This window comes from Chiloscyllium plagiosum, chromosome 16, assembly GCF_004010195.1.
Source record: "Chiloscyllium plagiosum isolate BGI_BamShark_2017 chromosome 16, ASM401019v2, whole genome shotgun sequence".
NCBI lineage: Eukaryota > Metazoa > Chordata > Chondrichthyes > Orectolobiformes > Hemiscylliidae > Chiloscyllium > Chiloscyllium plagiosum.
Genome location: NC_057725.1, coordinates 5,167,527 through 5,194,112, shown reverse-complemented (window position 1 = coordinate 5,194,112; position 26,586 = coordinate 5,167,527). Strand labels below are relative to the sequence as shown.

The 26,586-nt window shown below is 43.5% G+C and overlaps 1 protein-coding gene across 12 annotated transcripts in view; it reads right to left on the bottom strand.

The window, feature by feature from the left end:
• Positions 1-26,586, bottom strand: part of nav2a (neuron navigator 2a) — a 1,099,168-nt gene that overhangs the window by 217,650 nt on the left and 854,932 nt on the right. For all 12 annotated transcript variants that reach the window (XM_043705381.1, XM_043705372.1, XM_043705374.1 and 9 more), the window contains one exon: positions 13-135. In XM_043705381.1, the coding sequence (XP_043561316.1) occupies positions 13-135 (123 nt within the window). The remainder of the gene's footprint in view (positions 1-12; positions 136-26,586) is intronic.

Genomic DNA, 26,586 nt, shown 5'->3' with positions numbered 1-26,586 from the left:
CAAGACTCCTACCTGTCTGCATCACCCATGCCCACAGATGTGTTGCGTTGGACATTCTCTCGAACAGCGGCCATTCCATCTGGCAAGCGGTTAAGTCGACGAGTATAAAGCCCCAGCCCACCATCCGTCATGTATCTGAAACAGAAAGGAAAAATGCCACTTTCAGCTGCGATAAACAGCAACAGATCAGGATAGCCAAGTCAGTCCCCTGGAGTAGGATCTTGGCGTGCTGTGAACATCTTTAATTGGCAGGACTCCACATTCCATTAATCTCAATGCAATGCATGGCTCATGTGTTTGTTCATCTGGCATTCCTTTTTTTTGAAATGGGGCTGCAATACGTCCAATGGAAATTTATGAAAATGAAGGTATGATCCTCATTGAGTTCTGATGCAATGTCATCAGGTTGCCACAATCAATGAAGGGGGCAAAAGGCAAGATCTCAGATTTTAATTACACACCCTTTGCAGCTGGAAAATGCACCAAATCTTAATTTCAAGATGCTACTTCAGAAACAAAGCCACACCGGGAAGGGAAGCACTGTAATGGAAATCACTCTCCGTAAGGGTTATTAAAATTTTGTAGGCATTACTGACTTTTGCACCTCTCTTCAGCTGTGTTTTATTCCATCTCCTCCCAACACATTTTAAATTCCTCACATTTCTTAATACAATACTTGATCAATGTTTCAGGTTCACTAACTTATCACAGGCAATCATTCAGTTTTCTCAGCAGTGTTTCCCTTACTCAACCTTTTTCCAAAGTTCTTTTTTGAACAATCAGTGATTCATTTCCCACTTCCTTTCTTTACTTTTTCTGTTTATTTCAGAGGTTTTCCTAGTGCCCCAGTTAGTGATTTTCACGCCTGTATCACTCCCTGCTCTACAACTCTTACCTGCTGCTCTCTTGATGTGGAGATGCCGGTGTCGGACTGGGGTGTACAAAGTTAAAAATCACACAACACCAGGTTATAGTCCAACAGGTTTAATTGGAAGTACACTAGCTTTCGGAGCACAATCACCTGATGAAGGAGCGTCGCTCCGAAAGCTAGTGTACTTCCAATTAAACCTGTTGGACTATAACCTGGCGTTGTGTGATTTTTAACTGCTGCTCTCTGTGTTCCTCATCGCCAATCACACTCCCCACCTCTAACCTTTAATAAGCATGTCTAATTTCAAACCATCCAATCAATGACTCTTCACAGCACTTAGAAGATGTTATGAGATAACACAAGACAAAAATTAAAATCTGTCTCATTTATGAGTTCCTCTGTACAACTGGTACACTCAACCTGAAGTAAGCCAAATAATCTAGTCTTTCGATCACCTGTGTCATACCTTAGTAACACCAAAGCCAAAATCCTCCCACATTTGCCACTATCACATGTTGCTTTGATAAGGCCTTTGGGTGAATGTTTGCATCACTGGTTCAGGAACAGAGGGATCTGGGTGTCATAGAGTCATAGGGATGCACAGCATGGAAACAGACCCTTCGGTCCAACTCATTCATTCTTACCAGATGTCCTAAATTAATCTAGTCCCATTTGTCAGCACCTGGCCCATATCCCTCTAAATCCTTCCAATTCCTATTCCCATTCAGATGCTTTTTAACTGTAATTGTACCAGCCTCCACCACTTCCTCAGGCAGCTCATTCCATATGTGCACCATCCTCTGCATGAAAAAGTTGCTCCTTAGACCCACTTTTAAATCTTTCCCCTCTCACCCTAAATCTATGCCCTATCATTCTGGAATCCCCCACCCCAGGGAAAATACCTTGTCTGTTACCCTATCCATGCCCCTCATGATCTTATAAACCTCTATAAGGTCACCCATCAGCCTCTGACGCTCCAGGGAAAACAGCCTCAGCCTATTCAGCCTCTCCCTGTAGTTCAAACCCTCCCTTGTGCACGAATCACAGCAAACTAGTATTCAGAAACAGTAGGTAATAAGGAAAGGGAATTGTGACATTTATTGCTCAAGGGATAGAGTGTAAAAGGAAAAAGGTGTTGCTGCAACTATACAAGGCAATGGTGGAGTACTGCGTACTCTGGTCCCTTTACTTTAGGAGGGGTGTAGTTGTATTGGAGACAGTTCAGAGAAGGTTCACTAGATTGTTCCAGAGATGAGAGGTTTATCTTATGAAGAGAGATTGAGCAGTTTAGGCCTCTACTCTCTGGAGTTTAGAAGAATGAGAGGAGATCTATTTGACAAATATAAGGTGCTAAACAGGATTGATAAAGTAGACGTAGAATGAAAGTTTCCTCATGTGGGGCGATCGAGAATGACAGGTCATAGTTTTAGGATAAGGGATGACAGATCTAAACCAGAGATGAGGAGGAATTACTTCTCTCAAAGGGTCATGAATCTATGAAATTCACTGCCCCTAGAGTGTGGGATGCTTGGACATTGAGTAAACTTAAGAAGGAGATGGGCAGATTTTTAATTAGTAATGAGTTGAAGGGTTATGGGGAGCGAGCAGGACAGTGGAGTTGAGGCCAAGATGAGATCAGTGGTGATCGTACTGAACGGTGAAGCAGGCTGGAGGGGCTGAATGACTTGTTTCCACTCCTGGATCTTATGCTCTTACGTACAGCATTGAGATTTCCTCACCGACTGTGACTGATCAACCTCTCACCAAGGGCTGCAAGCTAGAAATGGACCTGTCTGATATCATTCAAGCTGACTTCAGCTGGACCTTGTAGATTTAGGTCAGGGCCGAGTATTTAAGCCTTGTGTTTAAATAACCTCATTTCAGTTCTGCTTATTGATTTCGCACTCAGTCAAAACTGCACCAATGTCTATCAGAATGAGCACACTCCCACCATCTGTATTGATCACCTTCACATGCTGACACCCACAGAGTCGGACTGCAAATACGGAGATTTATGGAGCTCAGAAGGTGCACAACAAAACTGCTGGGTTTCACAGGTAAAACCATCAAGACACAAGCACAAACTGTTAATAATCTTGGCACTACATGCCTCGCAATCTGACACAATCTTATGGAACCCAGTCAGCGAGGTGAGGGAAATTGTGTCACAGCTAGACTCCTTTTCTTATGAGGAGAATGTGAGGACTGCAGGTGCTGGAGATCAGAGTCAAGAGTATGGTGCTGGAAAAGCACAGCAGTTCAGGCAGCATTCGAGGAGCAGCAGAATCAATGTTTCGGGCATAAGCCCTTCATCAGGAATGAGGCCTATGGGCCGGCAGCTGAGAGATAAATGGGAGGGGGGGATGGGATAGGGTTGGGGGGAAGGTAGCTGGGAATGTGATAGGTAGATGAACGTGGGGGAGATGGTGATAGGTCGGAAAGGATGGGAAAGGTGATGGACAGGTCAGGAAGGCGGTGCCAAGTTGGAGGCTTGGGACTGGGATACTGTGGGGGGAGGGGAAATGAGAAAACAGGTGAAATCCACATTGATCCCATGTGGTTGCAGGTCCCAAGGCGGAATATGAGGCGTTCTTCCTCCAGGCGTCAGGTGATAAGGGTTTGGCGATGGAGGAAGCACGTCCTTGATGGAATTGGAGGGGAAGTTGAAGTATTCAGCCAGTGGGGTTGGTTGGTTCGGGTGTCCCAGAAATATTCTCTGAAATGATCCATAAGTTTGCGTCCTGTATCCCTGATGTAGTGGAGACCACATCGGGTGCAACGGATACATTTGGGGAGGTACAGGTAAATTTCTGTCAGATGTGGAAGGATCCTTTGGGGCCTTGGATGGAGGTGAGGGGGGAGGTGTGGGTGCAGGTTTTGCATTTCCTGCGGTGGCAGGGGAAGGTGCCAGGAGTGGGGTGTGGGCTGGTGGGGGATGTGGATCTGATGAGGGAGGGAATGGTTCCTCCGGAATACTGATAGAGGTGGGGAGGGAAATATATCACTTCACCGTATATCACCGTGGGTGGCACGGTGCCTCACAGCGCCAGAGACCCGGGTTCAATTCCTGCCTCAGGCGACTGACTGTGTGGAGTTTGGACGTTCTCCCCGTGTCTGCGTGGGTTTCCTCCGGGTGCTCCGGTTTCCTCCCACAGTCCAAAGACGTGCAGGTCAGGTGAATTGGCCATGCTAAATTGCCCGTAGTGTTAGGTAAGGGATAAATGTAGGGGTATGGGTGGGTTGTGCTTCGGCGGGTCGGTGGGGACTTGTTGGGCCGAAGGGCCTGTTTCCACACTGTAAGTAATCTAATCTAATCAAATTCCCGTCCCACTCCATCAAGGACATGCAGGTCCTGGGCCTCCTCCATCGCCAAACCCTTACCACCTGAGGACTGGAGGAAGAACGCCTCATATTACACCCTGGGAACCTGCAAGGGATGAATGTGGATTTCAACAGTTTCCTCATATCCCCTACCCTTCCCACCCCCCCCTCCAATTATCCCAGTCTCAAGCCTCCAACTCAGTATTTCCTCTTGACCAGTCCATTGCCTTTCCCCTATATCTGCTCCACCCTCCTATCCGACCTATCACCTTCTCCCCCACCTTCATCTACTTATTGCATTCTCAGTGAACTTCCCTCCAAGCCTATTTCTCCACCCTCTCCAATTTACCTGTCAGCACCTCCGGCCCACAAGCCTCATTCCTAATGAATGTCTTTTGCCTGAAACATCAATTCTCCTGCTCCTTGGATGCTGCCTGACCTGCTGTGCTTTTCCAGCACCACACTCTTGACCCTTTTCTTATGACACTGGCAGCCATATTCTGATATGCAATCCCCAGTGAATATATTCAACTGGCTGACATCTCAGGGTAAGTCTGTAAAAGTGCACACTTCTCCACCCTTCCAAGCCCATGTCATATCTCAGCAGTTAACGCTGGATCTTGAAGGGATAGAGCTATCAGTGGAACTGAGATGAGGGTTTTTCTTTAATGTACTGTTTGTTGTATGGTCAGTGGAGACATATTTAAATTTGCAAATGCAGCAGTTTAATCACACCTCATTCTGCAATCTAAACAGCAAGCTTGAAAACATTCTAAACCTCATTGTGAACATTAGAATGTGATATCAGTTCACTGATGATTCCTAGTTTGTGAATTACAGAAATCGTTAAAGAACACTTGTCAGACCCCAGCTGGAGTACTGCGTACAGTTGCAGCCCCACATTATATGAAAGATGCGAATGCATTGGAGAGAGTGCAGAAGAACTTTACAAGAATGTTACAGGAATGTTAGAGGAATGTCATACTTTAGTCATGAACTGAAGTCCATACTCCTTTAGTTTGGACTGCTCTCCTTGGAGAGAAGAAAGAGGGCTTCAAAATCATGAATGGGTTGGACAGAGTACCCACTTGTGAAAGGATCAAGAACGTGAGGGTACAGATTTACAATATGTAAAAGAAGCAAGGGTTATGTGTGAGAGAAAACCTTATCACCCAGCGAGTGGTTAGGGTGTGGAATGCACTCAAAGTTTAGGAGATTTGTAGCTCGGGTGCTCGTTGTTGTGGTTCTGTTTGCCGAGCTGGAAATTTTTGTTGCAAACGTTTTGTCCTCTGTCTAGGTGACATCCTCAGTGCTTGGGAGCCTCCTGTGAAGCGCTTCTGTGGTGTTTCCTCCGGCATTTCTAGTGGCCTGTCCTTGCCGCTTCCGGTTGTCAGTTTCAGCTGTCCGCTGTAGTGGCCGGTATATTGGGTCCAGGTCTGTGTGTGTGTTGATGGAGTTGATGGAGTCGAATTCATGAATTCGACTGGGACAACACTACCATTATAGGGCAAGCCAAACAAAGAACAGCCAGGGAATTCCTAGAAGCATGGCACTCATCCACAAACTCCATCAACAAACACATCGACCTGGACCCAATATACCGGCCACTACAGCGGACAGCTGAAACTGACAACCGGAAGCGGCAGGGACAGGCCACTATAAATGCCGGAGGAAACACCACAGAAGCGCTTCACAGGAGGCTCCCAAGCACTGAGGATGTCACCTCGACAGGGGACGAAACGTTTGCAACAAAAATGTGGAATGCACTGCCTGTAAATGTGTTGGAGGCAGGTTCAATTGAGGCATTAAAGAAGGGACTGGATGATTATTTGGACGGAAATAATGTGAAAATGTATGGGGGAAACGCAGGAGATCCCCCCGAGGTGGTGCTGCTTATTTGAAGAGTCAGAGCAGGTACAACAGGCTGAATGGCCTCTTTCTGCATCAAAGTAATTCTGTGATATTGTGTTTAATTCAATGTAAAACCACGACTGATGACAGAAACTGCTGATCACAGTAAAAGCAGTCAAAGTTACTGTCATGGTAGTCTTAATGAAATGGAAAGTTTACATTTAATGAAGATAGAGTAAAATCTGACACAAGTTGTGACGATGCTGCTCCTTTAACAAGATTAGGTCATCCTTGGACTTTTTTTTACGAGAGTTCATTAATGCATAGATACTGGTTTTACCAACTTGAAGAAGCTTTTAAAGTTTTAAACAAACACTTGTACAAAGAAAGGAGAGTGGCCAGTTTTCCTCTCTCAGCTTTTCTCTGGTTTGGTTTGGTTTCAGCAGTCTGGCTGTTCAGGAGCTGCTCGGTTTTTTTTGAGACTGCTGGTCAAAGAATCAACTACATAGAACAAGATGTCCCATGCTGAATCGCTCTGCCATCTCTCTCTCTCTCTCTCTCCTATAAGACCTTGTGTTTGATTTTATCTGTTTTGTCAAGGGGTATTTATGAGCACTGTTGCAGGAATTTGGAACAGCGTCATTAGGTTGGGATAGTCTGCTGGGTGTTTGGACGAGTTAAGTTATTCTGTATTCTGATCTCTTTTCTTTGTGTTTCATTTGGTGCTTTGTAAATAAATTCTGTTTTGTTTTAAAACTGATGGATTTTGACCAGCTGCATCACTCCTGAAATATCCACCTTAAGCTGCTCAAAGCAACTAGAAAAGTTGAGTCTGGGCTACCTTCTTGAAATGTTTTGAGCAGTCTGGATGTAGGTTTGCTCGCTGAGCTGGGACGTTCATTTTCAGACATTTCAGCTCAGTGAGCAAACCCACATCCAGAACCTCAACCTGAGCTACAAATCTTCTCAAAAAATGTTTTGAGCGGGTCTGGCGTGGCCCACAGCAAAGTAACAGCCAATTGGTCAAATCACTCTCCAAAAGCAACCATATATTTGAATACACAATTCAGTGTTGCGAAAACTGCCCTGTCCATTTTGTTCACTTAAGGCTACCAGTCACGGCCTCCACCTCCTACTCACAGTGACAGCAGTGTGTACCACTTACAAGTTGCACTGCAGTAATTCAACACGGTTCCATGAGCAACATAAGCAACATTCTCCAAACACATAATCACTACCTTCCTTCAGGACAAGAGCAAGCAGATGCATCTGCATGTTCCAATCCAAGCCACATCATATCCTAACTTGGAAATCTATTGATGTTCCTTCACTGTCACTGGGCTAAGATCCCGCAACTCTTTCCCTTACAGCAGTACTGTAGGTGTACCTACATTCCAACGACTATGGGCGCTTAAAAAGGTGGCTTCCCAACACCATCATAAGGGTAATGAGGACAGACAATAAACGCCAGTGATACCCATATCCCATGAAAGAATAAATAAATAAAACGTATGCCAGCAGAGGGAGTCTAGAAGTGGAGTAAAGGAATCATGCGGTAAGGGCACACATAGTTCTGATTCTTATTGAACCTTGGAAACGACAGCACTGGTCCAGGATTAGATAGTCAAAGTTCATTTGCAGAGGCAGAGGGCAATTTTAAAAATAAGACACCTATTAATTAGAACTCACACCAAAGGCATTTCTACAAATACGGCTTTTGTAAGCATCAATGTTCCACAAAGGAATATGCCATCAGTGGTAATTATATTGAATTCTGCAAAATCTGCAAGAATTAAAATGTAGTTTACTTTTTGCGCTCTACCTGTAACAATTTCTTCTACTTAACTATGACTAATCAGACTTTTTTATTCATTCATTCACAGAAATTGGGTATATCTGGCTAGGCCAGCATCTAGTGCCCATCCCTATTTGCCCAGAGGGCAGTTAAGAGTCAAACACTGTGGGTCTGGAGTCACATGTAGGCCAGACCAGGTAAGGATGGCAGTTTCCATTCCTAAAGGACATTAGTGAACCAGATGGGTTTTTCCTAACCAGCACCAGTTTCATGGTCATCATTTTTAATTCCAGTTTTTTATTAAATTCAAATTCCATCATCTGTCATGATGGGATTCAAACCCGGGTCCCCAGAACATTACTTGAGTTCTCCTGTTAAAAATTAGTCTTGCACTCATTTAGCACTTTTCACAATAAAAATCTTAAAATGCGTTCAGCCTCTGATGTACTTTTTGAAATGTAGTCACTACAGCAATTTAGAAAAAAGGTCACCCAAGTTGCTCACAGCAAGCTTCAGGAAACAGCAATATGACTGTGATTGGATCATCTGTTTTTGTGATGCTGATTGAGTGAACCATCTCAGCTGAAAAAGTCAAGATTAAAGTGGCACTGGAAAAGCATCTGGCAGCATCTGAGGAGCAAGAAAATCGACATTTCGGGCAAAAGCCTTTCATCAGGAATGAATTTTCATCAAAATTTTCGCCATCTCAGCTGAAAGCCAGTCTTCTCAACAATGCAGCACTCCCTTGGTCGTGCACTGGAATGCCAGCCATCATCCCTGCAGTGGGCCTTGAATGAGGAATCTTATGATTTAATTGCGAGAGTGGTGTCAGGAGGCATAGCTGACTCAACATTACTGCATAACCATTGTGGACTTTCCCTTCATCATTTAAAGACAGATTCTATATCTGGGCATGTTACCACACAATGTGCTTGGACACTGGAGAAGGTAATGATTTAAGTTGGAAGTATAGACAAGCAGAGTAATATAGTGGATGGCATTCCAATCTGTCCTAAACTGAGACCAACTTCAAGATGCATCTTGTTAATCTTAATGTTTGCTAATATTTAGACAGCTGTGACCAGAATGACTCAGTGGGTAGGATTCTCGTCTGAATCAGAAGGAGATTGAAATCCCACTGCGGAGGTGTGAATATCAATGTTTATGCTGACACTCTGCGCAGTACTGTGAGAATGCTGCACTCTCAGAGGTGGGGTATTGCAGATAGGTATAACCATCCGCCCTCTCAGGAAGATGAAAAAACCTCACAATATTATGTGAACAGAAAGGGAACTGCCACTATTTATTGTTTCAAGCAATATACAATAAGAAGTATTTTCCAATAATGTTTGCATTGCTGCTTGTGGGACTAGGCTGTGTGCTGGCACAGTCCTGACATTCCAACACTACAAAAGTATTTCATTGGCTATAAAGACCTTCTATACATCTTGAGGTTCTGAAAGGCGTTGTATACATGCAAATCTTTCCTCCTTTTGTGTTGTATTTAAACTATCTGTAGTGAAACCTGAGGCATACAATCAAGCTATTGTGCTGAGTCAGGGTCAGCAGCGATATTCCCAGTCAATTTTCTTTACATGCCCAAGTAAAATACACTCAGTAATTCTGAAGAAGTCATATGGACTTGAAACATTAACTTTGATTCTCTGTTCACAGACCTGCTGAACATCTCCAGCAGTTTCAGCTTTTATTTCTATACTTGCCTGTACTGTAGCGATTGTAATGAGATCAGCCAGTTGGACCTCATAGAATATGAGTTCCCTGACTGGGGCTGTTAATCTGGTCCAATCAGGGAGTTCTGGCTGACAGATATAAACAGGAGTGTCAGAGGTTCTGTTCACTCTGAGAGCTGTCAGGCGCTATGTATGTGTAAATAAAGGGGAACTTGATGATGGGATATCAGCCTCTGTGGAGCTACTTCGGTACATTACTCCCAAAACCATGATCTTCTACTGTGTGTAATAACCTTTTAACTGGCATGCTATCAAATATATTCAATGTCCAGTTTCATAATTTAAATTAAATAAATAACTGTATGTGTGAAGAGCTATAACCCAGAATAACTCACCCACCTTCAGTAAAGAAAGGAAGATCATCTGACAATGGCAAGAAAACAATAGCATTTAGGATGAGACATATTTGGACATTTCACCAATGTACAAAAAATGCTTTATAGTGCAAAGATAATGAGTTATGGTGCAAAGGCACTGTGGCTGAGTGGATAGCACTGCTCCTCACAGCACCAGGGACCCGCCAGGGATTCCAGCTTTGGGCAACTGCCCAATTTCCTCCCACAGTCCTAAGATGTGCAGTTTAGGTGAATTGATCACGCTGGGAAAAAAAATATCTGTAATGTTTAGAGATGTACAGGGTAAGTGGATTAGGAGACAGTGAGGTCTGCAGATGCTGGAGATCAGAGTTGAGAGTTGAGAGTGTGTTGATGGAAAAGCACAGCAGGTCAAGCAGAATTCGAGGAGCAGGAGAATCGACGTTTCAGGCTGGAGCACTTCATCAGGAATGGGGAAGTGGATTCGCCATGGTAAATGTGGGATTACGCGATATGGTTGGGGTTTGCGTGGGATGTTCCTCGGAGGGTCAATGCAGGATTCTTTGATATATTTGATAGCTGGGAGGACAGGCACAATAACAGCACTAGTGTTGAGGGGCTGTGATCATCAGCAACCAACACTGCTGGGCTGGCATTCTGCTCAGGATACGAGAGTTCTGAGTATCAAACACATCAATACATTGGAAACCCTCATTCAGAAGGAAACTCCTGTGTGAACAGACACAATTCTTTGAGAACACCCATTGCAAGATAAAGTACAGAAAAGGAACCAGGGAAAGGAATGTCAAGGATCTCAAAGCCAAGGACCAATCCCACCTCCCGGAAACACTAGGTCGGTGTGTGATGGAAGATGCGCCTCTCGGATTGGGCTCATCAGTCACACAAGGATCCACAGATCCCATGACCAGAGATATGGAATGTCCTAGGTGGACAATCATACTCATTAGTAAGTGATTGCTGATGGTGATTTTATATTATTTTACATTCTTCCACTTCTGATCTATTGCACTATATTTTAACCATTTGATTATGCACCTGGTTGCCCCAGGTCCTAATATTCATGAGATGTCAGGGTTGCTGACAATGCCAACATTTATTGTACATCACTGATATTGCCTGAGAAGGTGGTGATGAGCCAGCTCCAATACCATTCCATCTGCAGGGCTTTCAGGAGGGAGCTCCAGGATTGACACTGAGACACTGAATAGTTGCAATCAGGATGGTGTGTGGCTCAGATGGGAGCGTGCATGTGGGGCTGCTCCCTTTCATCTGCTGCCCTTGTCTCCTCACAGGAAGAGGCTACTGTCGAGACGGTATTGAATAAATGGATGAGAAGCTAGTCAAGAGGAAAGCAGAATCTTTCAGCTGCCTGAGAACTAATAAAAACCACGAAATATTGGAAATACTCAGCGTCTGTCAAGACAGAAGCAGAGTTAATAATCCAAGTTAATTATCTTCCATCAGAACTGGGAAAAGGAGAGAGTGAATATCTATTATTTGAGGTCGTCTGCTGATCCCGAGCATCAAGGATCAGATAGTAAATGGGGTGAAGGGAGTGATGATATTCAATTGAACAGTAACACAGAGATGGAACACATTGTCAAGCTGATAGAAGTCCCTGATCAACTTCAAGAATATGGCATCAAAGCTGAAACACACAAACGTTGCTTCATGAAGTTGAAAGTAACATTCTTTGGTTACTAAATCGATGGTGAGGGAGGGAATGGAATTATCAAATTAGCCATGATCTCAGTGAATGGTAGAGCAGACTTGATGGGCTGAATGACCTATTTGTGCTCCTAGGTCTTATGGTCTTATGGTATTGGCCCAGTTCAGGAGAAGTTCAAGAGGATTTTGAAAGCAAGGAGACCAGAGAACAAAGAACAATTTAGAGCATTCTCAGGGATTATTTCATTCTATTCTGACCGAGTTAATACATTAACAATTGTTCCTCTGTCTCAACTGCTTAAGAGTGGAATAGGTTGGAACTGGTCTGTAGTGTATCGTAAAGTATTTAAAGACAGTGGTGAGGCCATTTTTGGAATATTGTGTGAGATTCTGTTCTCCCTTCTATCAGAAGGATGTTGTGAAATTTGAAAGGGTTCAGAAAAGATTTACAAGGATGTTTCCAGGGTTTGAGCTGTAGGGAGAGGCTGAATAGGCTGGGGCTGTTTTCCCTGGAGTGTCGGAGGCTGAGAGGTGACCTTACAGGTTTATAAAGTCATGAGCGGCATGGAGAGAATAAATAGATAAAGTCTTTTCCTTAAGGTGTTGGAGTCCAGAACTGGTGAGAGGGGAAAAATTTACAAAGGCCCTAATGGGCATTATTTTCATGCAGAGGGTGCTGTGTATGGAGTGAGCTGCCAGTGGTGGAGGCTGGTATAATTGCAACATTTAAAAGGCATCTGGATGGATATATTCACAGGAAGGGTTTAGAGGGATTTGGGCCAAGTGCTGGCAAATGGGATTAGATTAGTTTAGGATATCTGGTCAGCATGGATAGGTTGGACTGAAGGGTCTGTTTCCATGCTGTACAGTTCTATTACTCTATAAGTGAAGCATGTACTGACTGGTAATTCTGTTTTGCCCCACCAGGATGCCAAGCAAATATTTGTTTGTAAGCGACACCTCATCACAGGGGTTTAGGTGTGAAAGGAAGATATAGATGCAGGAATTAATAGCCAGTGGTATACAGAGGGTGCTCTGTCAGCATCCTACTTAACACAAAACTGAGAACAGTTGATAACCACAAAGAAGGATGTGACCACTCTCATGCACAGGAAGCAAAAAATCATTTAACCTTGATTTCACTCATATGAGGTGGATAATCATAAATGTTGTGAAGAAATAATCACTTCAAACAGATCGAGGGCAAAGTTATTTCAAACTTAACAAGACATGACCATCATGGAATGCACAACACAGAGGAAGCTAATAAGCCTTACAAAGGAAATGATCACTACAGAATGTTTGTTTTTGTTCTGTAGTTTTGGAAAAAACTACAAAATACTGCATTGTCTCAAGTAACTTGCAGTAATAAAGTCAAGTAGCGACAGCACAGAAAAAGGCCTTTCAGTTCATCTCATCTGCAGTGGTCAAAAGCAACCACCTAACTATTCTAAACCCGTTTTTCAACACTTCGCCCATCGCCTTGTATGCCTTGGTATTGTAATGATGTGGAGAAGCCGGTGTTGGACTGGGGTGGACAAAGTTAAAAATCACACATCACCAGGAACAGGTTTATTTGGAAGCACCAGCTTTTGGAGCGCTACCTCTTCATCAGGTAGCTGTGGATCAGGACCATAAGACACAGAATTTATATCAAAAGATTACAGTGTCATGCAAGTAAAATGATATGTTGAACAAACCTAGATTGCTCTTAAGTCTTCCACCTTTTAGAATGGGTTGCAGGTTTCAGTTCATTAATATATAAATCTAGGCTCAGACAATCCATCAAAGGTGTGAGGTCAGAGTCTGTCTGTATCCCAATCTTAAGTCAGACTCAAAGGTTTTCACCTTTGACAACCAGTTCTTCATCCAGACACACGGAACAGCTATGGGGACCAAATTGGCACCTCAATATGCCAACATCTTCATGCACAAGTTCGGACAAGATTCTTTGCTGCACAGCAGCTCCAACCAACACTATACACCAGATAAGCTGATGTCATTTTCTTCCTCTGGACTCATGACGAGGAGTTACTGAAACAATGAAACAGCAATATCAACAAGTTTCATCCCAACATCAGACTTATCATGGACTACTGTTCAGTATCTGTCTCATTCTTGGACACATGCATCTCCATGAAGGAAATCCATGGATAACCTCACAATGCTACACTTCTCTAGCTTCCACCCAAAACTTATGAAAACAGCCATTCCCTATGGACAAGCCCTATGCATACACAGGATCTAATCAGATGAGGAGGAACGCAACGGACACCTAAAGATGCTCAAGGATTCACTCATAAGAAAGGGATATGATGCCTAATTCATCAATCGCAAGTTCCGATGTGCCACAGTGAGAAACCATAATGACTTCCTCAGGAGACAGATAGGGTACCCTTCATTGTCCAATACTTCTCGGGAGCCAAAAAAGCATGGCATGTTCTTCACAGCCTGCAACACATTGTCAACGAGAATAAACACCTCGTCATGACATTCCCTACACTTCCACTTCTCACCTTTAAACAACTGCTAAACCTTAAACATGCCTTGGGTCTACAGAAATAATGGCAGAAGGCTGTGGATAGCGAATATCGTCTCCTTGTTCAAGATGGGGATTATAGACCAGTGAGTTTACTTCGATTGCGGGTAAAGTGTTGGAAAAGATTATAAGAGATAGGATTTATAATCATCGTGAAAGGAATAAGTTGATTAGGGATAGTCAGCACAGTTTTGTGAAGGGTAGATCATGCTTCACAAACCTTATTGAGTTCTTCGAGAAGGTGATGAAACAGGTGGATGAGGGTAAAGCAGTTGATGTGGTGTACATGGATTTCAGTAAGGTGTTTGGTAAGTTTCCCTATGGTAAGCTATTGCATAAAATATGGAGGCATTGGATTGAGGGTGATTTAGCGGTTTGGATTAGAAATTGGCTAGCTGAAAGAAGACAGATGGTGGTGATTGATGGGAAATGTTTATCCAGGAGTTCAGTTACTAGTGATGTACCACAAGGATGTTTTGGGTCCACTGCTGTTTGTCATTGTAATAAATGTCCTGGTTGAGGGCATAGAAGGACGGGTCAGTAAATTTGCGGATGGCACAAAGGTTGGTGGAGTTGTGGATAGTGCCGGAAGAAGTTGCAGGTTACAGAGGGACATAGATAAGCTGCAGAGCTGGGCTGAGATGTGGCAAATGGAGTTTAATGTGGAGAAGTGTGAGGTGATTCACTTTGGCAGCATTAACAGGAATAAAGAGTACTGGCTAATGGTGAGATTCTTGGTAGCGCAGATGAGCAGAGAGATCTTGGTGTCCACCAAGTTGCTACCCAGGTTGACATGGTTGTTATGAAGGCATACAGTGTGTGAATTTTATTGGTACAGGAATTGAGTTTTGGAGCCACGAGGTCATGTTGCAGCTGTACAAAACTGGTGGTGCCGCACTTGGAGTATTGCGTACAGTTCTGGTCACTGCATTATAGGAAGGGCACGGAAGCTTTGGAAAGTGTTCAGAGGAGATTTACTAGGATGTTGCCTGGTATGGAGGAAAGATCTTATGAGGAAAGGCTGAGGGACTTGAGGCTGTTTTCATTGGAGAGAGGGTTGAGAGGTGACTTAATTGAGACATGCAAGATTAATTAGAATGTTAGATCGGGTGAACAGAGCCTTTTTCCTCAGATAGTGATGGCTAGCATGAGGGAACATAACTTTAAATTGAGGGGTGATAAATGTAGGACAGATGTCAGAGGTAGTTTCTTTACTCAGGAAGTAGTAGGGCTTGGAACGCCCTGCCTGCAACAGTAGTAGAGTCGCCAACTTTAAGAGCATTTAAATGGTTAGTGGATGAGCATACGGATGAGAATGGAATAGTGTAGGATAGATAGGCTTCAAATTGGTTCTCCATGTCAGGGCAACATCTCGGGCCAAAGGGCCTGCACTGTGCCGTGATGTCCTATGTTGTAGGTTAGATTATTATTTGCAGCAAATTGCCCAACTTTCAGGACAACATTGACCACAACATCGTACAACCCTGTCATGTCAACCACTGCAAGGCGTGCCAGAGTGTCAACACAGATACCACCATTACACGTGAGGACACCACCCACCATGTACGTGGTAGGTACTCGTGTGACTCGGCCAACGTTGTGTATCTCATACACTGCAGGCAAGGATGCCCTGAGGCGTGGTACTTTGGTGAAACCAAGTAGAGGCTACAGCAACGGATGAATGGACACCGCACAACAATCAACAGACAGGAGGGTTCCCTCCCAGTTGGAGAACACTTCAGCGGTCAGGGACTTTCGGCTTTGGATCGTCGGGTGACCATCCTCCAAGGTGGACTTCAGGATAGGCAACAATGTCAAGTGTTGGGGCAGCACGGTGGCTCAGTGGTTAGCACTGCTACCTCATAGCGCCAGGGACCCGGGTTCGACTTCACCCTCAGATGCCTGTCTGTGTGGAGTTTTCACATTTTCCCTGTGTCTGCATGGGTTTCCTCTGGGTGCTCTGGTTTCCTCCCACAGTCTAAAGATGTGCAGGTCAGGTGAATTGGGCGTGCTAAATTGCCCATAGTGTTCAGGGATGTATGTGTAAATTAGGTGCATCAGTCTGGGGTTAATGGAGGAGGGAATGGGTCTGGGTGGGTTACTCTTCAGAGGGTCAGTGTAGACCTCTTGAGCCAAATGGCCTGTTTCCATACTGTAGGGACTCTATGCAGAGGCTGATAGCCAAATTCGGTATCCATGAGGATGGCTTCAACGAGGACCTTGGGTTCATGTCAAAATACAGGTGACCCCACTGCACTATACGCACAGACACACACAGAGACAGATCCTTTGTCATATACACGCTCTCTCTCATACACAGACCCCCCCCACTCACACCCACGCACGCACCCTTTCACAGGCTTACACCCCATCATACCCACGCACACACTTTACCAAGCATGCACACATGCAAACACATGTGCACTGACATGCACACACTCTCTCTTTCTCCTGCACACGAACACACATATAAGTCTATGGGATAAATTTGTACTTGCAGACTTATATTTGTCGATACATTCTATTTTGCTCAAAAAAATGCACAACCTGTCAACAGTCAATCCATGCAATATTCTGTAAATTCCACTTTGGAAACAGAACCAGTTTGACTCAAGATTGGAATACAGACAGACTCTGACCTCACACCTTGAATGCATTGTCTGATATGAGATGTCCCCTTTTTTTATAAAACTTTACGTTATCTTGAGAAGGTGATTTAAAAGAAGTTCTGGGATTTACATATTAATAAACTGAAACCTGTAACCCAATCTAAAAGATGAAAGACTTAAGAGCAATCTATGTTTGTTCAATTTCTCATTTTACTTGCATGACACTGTAATCTTTTGCTATAATTTCTGTGTCTTATGATTCTGCTTCACAACCACCTGATGCTTCCAGATAAACCCGTCGGACTATAGCCTGGTGTTGTGTGATTTTAACCTGGCATTGGAAGTACACATCTAAATACTTCTTCAATGTAATGAGGGTTTCTGCTTTTACAACCCTTACAGGCAGTGAGTTCTGGAGTCCTCACACTTCTTTAAGCCTCCATTCCTTAAATCTAAGACCCCAGTCTTTGATCCCTCTGTCAAAGGGAACAGTTCTTTCCTATTTGCCAATTCTCAATCATGTCCCTCCTCAGTCGCCTCTGCTCCAAGGAAAACTACTCCTAATCTTGATTTGGAGATGCCAGTATTGGACTGGGGTGTACAACGTTAAAAATCCACAACAACAGGTTTATTTGGAAGCACTAGCTTTCGAAGAGCTGCTCCTTCATCAGGTGCTCCTTCCTCCACAACCACCTGATGATAGAGCAGCGCTCCAAAAGCTAGTGCTTCCAATTAAACCTGTTGGACTGTAACCTGGTGTTGTGTGATTTTTAACTTTGTACACCTCAGTCTGTCCAAAACAAATGCAAAGACAAAAATTGCTGGATAAGCTCAGCAGGTCTCGAGTTCTGAGGAAGGGTCCCTGGACCCAAAATGTTACCTCTGATTTCTCTCCACAGATGCTGCCAGACCTGCTGAGCTTTTCCAGTAATTTCTGTTTTTGTTTCTGATTTGCAGCGTCCGCAGTTCTTTCAGTTCTTTACTCATTTGGTCCAATCTCTCATCAAAACCGAAACTCTCCAGCCCAGCTAACACCCATTAACCTGCTCTGCACTCTCTCCAGTGCTATCAGATCCTTTCAATAATGTGGATTCCAAAACTGCACACAATACTCTAGCTGTGGCCAGCACAACATTTTATACAGTTCCAAAATAACCTCCCTGCTCCTAAAGTATATGCCTTGGCTAATACAAGCAAGTATCTCACATGCCTTTTTAACCACTTTATCTACCTGGTCTGATCATTTAGTGGACCAATGTATATGTACTCCAAGGTCCCTCTGTTCCTCAATGCACCTCAGGATCCTACCATTCATTGTGTATTCCCTTGCCAGTGGTCCACTCTCTGGTCCAATATAAGAAAATTGTGGGAATGAGTACAAATTGAGTTCTTTGAAACTGAAGGAAAAGCAAACCTTGTTTTGGCCTATAATTACAGCAAGTGGACAAATGTTGACTCTTTGCCCTATACCACAAGTATCAAACCTGTTAAGGTTTTGAGATGTTGGTTTGCAATTTACAGGTTGCCACAGGAGTTGGCTTCAGAACAGTTTGAAATATTTCTGAGTGAGAATAGCATCAATCCTACTCTAATAGTACAAGCCTCTGCCCAATACCCCAATATCACTGAAACACCCAGCATTGAACAGTGCTGCAGAAAGAAATACACAGACTGTGAAGACATTTTTACATAACTATTAGCTTGAATGACAAACTATGCAGTCATTTCCAGGGACAATGGGCTTATATTGTCTGGATTTCCAAGAACAAGAAGTGCAATCTCACTTACACAGGAAGATTTGACCCGAAATGCTGAGAGGCTCGTTCCTCTGTCTGATGGATCCAGAACTAGGGGAACATAGTCTCAGGAGAAGGGTTAATTCTTTAGGATTGAAAAGAGAAGATTTTGTTCACTCAGTGTTAGGATGTTAAAGACCGACAGCAGTTGTATTTTGGGCACTGAGAGATTCAAGGAACATGGGATTGGGCAGAAAAATGGTTTTGATGTGAAGGTTCAGCCATGACCTTCCCAAAAGGTTCTGCAGGCTCAATGTGTCACATGAATACTCAGTTAAAAATCACACAACACCAGGTTATAGTCCAACAGGTTTAATTGGAAGCACACTAGCTTTCGGAGCGACGCTCCTTCATCAGGTGATTGTGGAGGGCTCGATCACCTGATCACAATCACCTGATGAAAGAGCGTCGCTCCAAAAGCTAGTGTGCTTCCAATTAAACCTGTTGGACTATAACCTGGTGTTGTGTGAATTTTAACTTTGTACACCCCAGTCCAACACTGGCATCTCCAAATCATGAATACTCAGATTTCTTATACTTTGCAATCTCTCATCAAGACCCTTTGGTCATTTTATGATATTATTGTTACATAACTGCAAATTTATGATTAGATTACTTACAATATGGAAACAGCTCCTTTGGCCCAACAAGTCCACACTAACCCTCCAAAGAGTCACCCACCCAGATCCATTCCCTGACATTACCCCTGACTGATGCACCTAACACTATGGGCAATTGAGCACAGGCAATTCACCTGACCTGCACATCTTTGGATTGTGGGAGGAAACCAGGGCACTTGGATCAAACCCACACAGACACACAGAGAATGTGTAAACTCCCCACAGACATTCGCCCAAGGCAGGAATCGAACCTGGGTCCGTGGTGCTGTGAGGCAGCAGGGCTAACCACTGAGCCACTGTGCCACCTGTTGAAATAGAAATGCTTCACAGTATCTGTTTATCCTCTGTGATCATCTCCTGCCATCTTTACACCATCAGCTGAGATGTAAGAGAGGTTCGGGTTACTCGGACCTCCCCACTCTTTCAATGCCGTCCTAAAATATACAAGCTGCGTGCTTTTCTGGAGCGTGCATTACCTCAAGCAGGTTTGACTTGAATCCATGCACAATGCACTTTCCCAGTATTAGGGTGCAGCCAGCTTCAGTACATAATCTTCCCCCTGGTCCTGGCATTGGAAATATATTCCAGAGGAGACCACTTTTCATGGCTCCCCTGAGTTGTCACCAACATACCTGAATCACCACTAATTGGAGTAACCATTTCAGTCCATCTAATATCGTTGTGTCAGTATAAACAGCATAAAATGGTGTCCAATCAAAATGCTCAAATTAATTATCCTTCACCATGCACATGAGTTGAAAAGGATATATCAAATCGATGTCTACATGGGTTTACACAGCGGTATCAGGAGAGATAAAGAAATGGAGGGAGTAGTGCACACAGTTTAATGCAGCCTCCCTCTCAAAAATTCAGAATTTTATTTGGTATCTAGATGAAGAACACCTTTAAATGGTTTGATCTACTCCCACTTCAGGTTCGATTTGACAGAGAGATAACTCCAGAAGCCCAGAGACATTCAACATTAGTCCAAATGACACTCCTTCCTTGTTAAGATTTTTAAGATTGCAAGGATAATTGAGATGCTGTACAAATCTGAGACTTTCTTTCTCTCTTACAAACAATACTGCAAAGATGCTCCATAATGCATTTTCGTTAAAAATTTAAAAGCATAATGCACAATTTGTGCTGTAAGTACAGCACAATTCTCAAAATGTTATGCCTGGGGTGAGGGACAGCAACATGTAGTTGACCATCCAGTGACAACTTCCCCACTAAAGAGTTCTATCACAGTAGGTGAACTTGCCCTGTAGCTATGATTCAGGCTGCAACAGTTATATTAACTTTACTTCAACAATCAGCCAAGTTATTTGACAACAAAGGTGCAAATATGTATGAAAGGAAGCACTTGCCAACAGGTACAGTTATATCAAGTCCTTCATTTAAGCAACCAAAATGAATAAAACTACTTATAAAACACAGGACAGCAACACCACAATTCAGTAATAATGCTAATGCAGAAACTTACCAGACAATGCAACTGTCGTTAGTGGAATATGAACACATTACTTCCAATTAATACAATTATTTTTCATTATAGTCTTGAATGTCTGCAGTTAAACACTACCTTGAGGGCATATCTCTGGCAGTACACTGATGAAGGAATGACTTTTCTCAAACTTCTGTACTGAAGACAGAATATTGCACAAGTCTCCCAAATCCCTGTTGCTCAATCGCTCAGCCACAAATCATGTACAAACATGTGTAAGGACGTTTATCCGTCATGGAAACAAATCTGATGAAAAATTCTGAAAAAATAGTAGCAGTCCCCAGCAAGACCTCGAAGAGGAGCACTGTGCTTTAAACAGGTCTATCTCTCCTATCGCGAACTAAAAACATTCTCATTTTCCCCTCCACAGATTTGCTATCATGCAAACTCCAAGGTTTAACTGGTGTGAATCGTCACTGTGAGCATTACTGAATACACTTAACAATGACAATATGTTTAAAACAACTTGCCAGTGCCTTGGCTGTTAAACATAACCTCTTTGTGAACGGTCTGCAGATCAGCAAAGTCTTAGACACAATTCGTGATCAGCAACAAGTGAATTGATTGGACATGTGGCACAAATTTAATCATAGGTTTTAGAATCCTTCAGCAAGGGAAAGGATGGGATGTGAGCCTATGCCCCATGTACTTGAGGATTAACCATTTGTCATCTTCTGGGAGACCTCCACAAGACTGTTCCTAGGAAGGGTCACTGGACTCAAAACACAAATTCTGTTTCTCTGATGCTCACGGACTGGCTGATTTTCTGCAGTACTTTCTGCTTTTATTGAGTTGCCTTGTCGATAGGATTCCCTGCTGGCACTCAACATCCAGCTTCACAAATGATTTATTTGAAAGCACGAGCTTTCGGGACGCTGCTCCTTTATCAGATGGTTTTAATCATGGTTATCATTAGACACTTAAGTTGAGTGGCAGATTTGAACCCAGGCTCCTGTGACATTACCTCGGTTACTTGATTCCTCATCCAACGATAATACCACTAAGTTACTGCCTCTCCTTCTAACACTTGGAGAATATGCCGTGAATGACGGCATAGTTTAGGCTGTCCATGTAACACCCTCAATCCTGGAGGAACACTGTCTCGTTTTTACTCTATCAGTTTGAAATGGGAGAAATGACAAATAAAAAGCGACTCTGCTCTAAGGCATACTGCAATGCTCATCCATGCTCAAGAAGAAAGTGCTGGCATTTCAGCAACTTTTTAAAAATATCTCAAAGATTTGACTAATTTGCCAGATTCACATTTCTTCTCAGCATATGAGCAATAAATTATAGGGATAACCATGTGGAAACACTGCAGCAAGTTATTTTGGGAAGGACACCACAAACCTAGAACCCACTAATAATATACAAAATACAGAGACGCAAAGATAGATCTAGGCTTATTTTTCTTGTACAGAACACTACCAATTGATGTAGATAGTGTAACACAGTACAAAACTGACTGCTCATTGTCACACTGAGCCTAGCGTTGCAATGTGGGACATGTAACGTAGGCAGCTCTAAGGCAAAAGCAGAAATATTTACTGTGACATACCTTGGGCAGTGAATTCATTCAGCGGATAGCCCACAGTTCCATGTGCTTCTATCACAGAGCCAGAATCCTGAGCCTTGACTTCACAACTTGCTGTCTCGACAATGCTCTGAATTAATTGAGTTGCTAAGTGCTGGAATCCAGACACTGCTGTGAGTGAGTGCTTGTGACAAAAGGTCTCACTCCGACAATGCCACAAGCCTAACTGTGAACTGGCTTCACTGACTACTTCACTTTGACTGAAGAGCCTGGAGAACTGAGTTTGAATGAGCTGAGAAGCAGGTTTCTATCTGTAGTCACAAGCAGAGTCGACCTCAGGGAGGGGTGCACAGCTCAGTCATTGCTTTTTTTTTAAAAAAAAGGAAAGCATTTGCCTAAATCTTCCAAACGTTTTCTTTCTTAAAGCAAGCACGTGTCCCTAGACAGACCAAATAAAGCTGTATGCAGAGCATGTCTCTATTGTCCTAACACAAATTTGCCATCCTTCTAAAATGTTCCCAAATCATTTTTAAACAAAAATTTATAAGTAGTTATAGGTTATGGCTCTGTTTCCTGAAGACTGCACACTAACTCCTCAATGACCATTTCAGACAAAAGCACAAGCAGTAAACAGAATTAAATACTTTCAAAGGCTTCTACCACAACACTTTAAGACAAAGACGAATGTAACAGCCAAAAGGCAGGTTATAAAAAACACTTGGGACTAAGTTCCGGGTGGCAGCTGGAGAAACTTGGTGAAAGAATAAAATATGCAGAAGCAGCCCTACCAACAATTACTGGCTGCTCAAAATGGTTTTCACATCGAAGAACTACCACAGCAATCACTGCCAAAGAACTTGCCTTGAGGCCTCTGTCCTCTCATATAACACAGCCAGGCAATTTAAAAGGACAAAGCCCCTCAGGTACTGCCACCATATCCCACCTGACTTTGCGAGTGCTTTTAATGCTTGGTTTGAGAATGCTACTTAATTACCCCCTGCCCCTCCCCCAGCAACCACAATAAACCACTGCAGTTAAACATTTCACAAATGACATCCCCCCACCCACTGCCAATCCACCGTCACCTCCTGTACAGTCCAGAATGTTATCAATCAGGTTTCTAAACAGTGTTGGAGTGAAGAACAAGATCATCATCTGAAGTGTTTCTAAAGCCAAGCACTGACTGTCTGACTAACTCTCCTTAATAGGTAAAACAGCATTTAATGCCATGAAAATGTAACAGCCAAAACTGCCAGGAGATGGGATTTCTGATTTATCAAGTGAGAAGAAAATTTGTGTTGATTTCAAACATTTAAGCACGACACACAGGACTGCATGGGTATGTCTGCCTATTTCACTTTGAAACCCTTCCCTGTAACTGATCCCCTCTCCACTCTAATGAAACTGCCCGATGCACAAAAGGCTGTGACAGAGACAACCCATTAGTCTCACGTCTGGAGTTTTGATGCAAACTGAGGTAATGTATTAACTAGGAGAAAGTGAGGACTGCAGATGCTGGAGATCAGAGCTGAAAATGTGTTGCTGGAAAAGGGCAGCAGGTCAGGCAGCATCCAAGGAACAGGAGAATCGACGTTTCGGGCATAAGCCCTTCTTCAGGAAGATTCCTGAAGAAGGGCTTATGCCCGAAACGTCAATTCCCCTGTTCCTTGGATGCTGCCTGACCTGCTGCGCTTTTCCAGCAACACATTTTCAGCTCTGAGGTATTAACTACCAAGTTTTGCAAAGGAAATCTCTCTGCAAATTTCTCTGCATTACAGCATGTGAAGAATGTACTTTGGGAAAATAAATTCAATTTTGTTTAAGAAATCCATTTCCACTGAGTTAGAGCCTTGTTGGCTCTTCCCCTTCCTTCCCCGATCCTGTCTTCCTCATTGTTGTATTCTTATTTAATTTCTATTACTACGTTGTTCTAAACCTTGTCCAATTGTTGTTTTTCATTTGTCAATTGAAATAATTAACAACAGCAAATATAGCTTAAAAATCACGTCAGCTGCTGCATGAAAGAATCCAATTTGTAATACACTTTGGTAAATTATAATGAGGAGAAAGTGAGGCCTGCAGATGCTGGAGATCAGAGTTGAGGAGGGTGGTGCTGGAAAAGCACAGCAGGTCAGGCAGCATCTGAGCAGCAGGAAAATTGATGTTTCGGGTAAAAGCCCTTCATCAGGAATCAGGATGAAGGGCTTATCTCCGAAACGTCGATTTTCCTGCTGCTCAGATGCTGCCTGACCTGCTGTGCTTTTCCAGCACCACTCTCTCGACCCTAAATTATAATGTGAAATGCAATAAACAAACACGTGATCACTTAGTTCCACCAATGACTGTGCTGTGAAAGACAAGCTCTGTCACGCTGAACCAAACTTTCCACATTAGATTCTTGACCAGTATTGAGATGAATTTGATGATCTCAGTTGAGGTGGTTAAAAGTGGCACTAAACTGGCCTCAGTTTCTGACAGTTTGGGTTGGGATAGCTCTTGTGGTGCAGGGGTAGTGTCCCTATCTTTGAATGAGGAGGCATGGGTTCAAGACCCACTTGCGCCAGAGGTATATTCTAACACAGCTGAAAGGGCTATAAAAAACATATAGGATTAAACTCTCGATTATGATCTTGCTATAAAGCACAATGTGTCACTATCGGGCAAGAATAGGTCCATATTGGCTACAATATTGTTAATCTATTGACACAACAATAGACAACTATCTTTCACAGGGCATCTTTAATGAAACGGAAACGTTTTCTTTTATTCATTCACAGAAAGAGGCACCATTGGCTATGCCAGCATTTTTAATTGTCTTGAGGGTAGGTAAGAGTCAATCACATTGCTGTGGGTCTGGAATCTCACATAAGTCTGAATGGGAATTTCTTTCTCTAAGGAGAGCAGTGAACCAGACAGATCTTTTCCCCAACAATCAGACAATAGTATTGTGACTAGAGTCGTAATTCCAGATTTTTACTGAATTCAAATTCCACCATCTGATAATGTGGGATTTGAACCCAGGTGCCCAGAACATTAGCCGGGACTCTGGATTGACAATCCAGTAATAATACCTACGAGGCCATCACCTTTCCTGTAGAGAATTCCCTGGGGTTGAGAATGACTTGCTCCCACTGTGGTTTGACGGGTTGTGAGATGGCTGTTGAGTGCAGTGTTCAATCTGCAGAATGTATCACACAAGGGTGGGAGGTGCACAAGGCGTGGGCTAAATGGGTTGACGAGAGAATTGTGAATTACCTCCAATACACCAACTTGGCACCCGCACATTCTCTCAGGAGTCACTCAATGTGTTCAGTGTCATCTTGAATGAGCCAACTCCGTTTTGATCAGCCACAGTTTCTTCGGATTAGATAGGTGTGACATTTGGATGACATTTGAGGGTGCTCCCTCCCCCGAGTTCCAAGAAGAGCAGTTGCTTTGGGAACCTGGTGTCAGATACATGGGATATCTGTCCCACCATGCAGAACTGAGATCGAATGATTGACACCTCGATGTCTGAAAGATGGGAACAACAATTCCTATTGACATCAGCCTCATTCCTGATGAAGGGCTCTGGCCCGAAACGTCAATTCTCCTGCTCCTCGGATGCTGCTGTGCTTTTCCAGTATCACGCTCCCAACTCTCATCTCCAGCATCTGCAGTCCTCACTTCCTCCTAACTTCTACTGATTACGCATTTACTGTAACAAAATGACTCAAAGCCATTTGTGGGAGCGTGACAAAAGAAAAATTAATACTGAGCCATGTAACAAGATATGAGGGCAAATGGGTGAACGGAGCTCCACAGTGCAAAGAAGCCATTTGGCCCATCATGCCTGTGCCAGCTTCTGAAAGAGATATAGGGATTCAATGCTAGAGCTTAGAAACTTGATGGCCAAAGGGACATCAAGCACAGGCCCATGCAGAAGGATGGAAGTGCTGGAAGTGTGGAAGTGCTGGAGGAGTCTGGTATGGTCAACCAGGTCAAAGGTTGCAGGCAGGTCAAGGAGGATGAAAGGGGAACAGTCATCACCACACAGGGGTGGCCCTGTTGCCTTTCCTAACAGCTGCTTCGTGATTGAGGGATTCACAATCAAGGTAAACGTGAAAGAAATGGATTGCAACCAGAAGAGAAAGCTGCAAGGGGTGTACACGACATAATCAAACGGCAGAGCAGACTTGATGGGCCAAATGGCCTAATTCTGCTCCGATGGTCGTATACAAGAGAAAGTAGAGCTGGAGGGTCAGCGCAAGAGACGAGGGACAAAATGACTGACACACTGTCACCAGCAGCCAATCCACTGCAGCCGATTCATGGAGAGAGCACAGTCAGAGGGAGGTGAGGATAGGACAGGATTCATAGACAGAGCTCAGTCAGAGGGGGGTGTGAGGA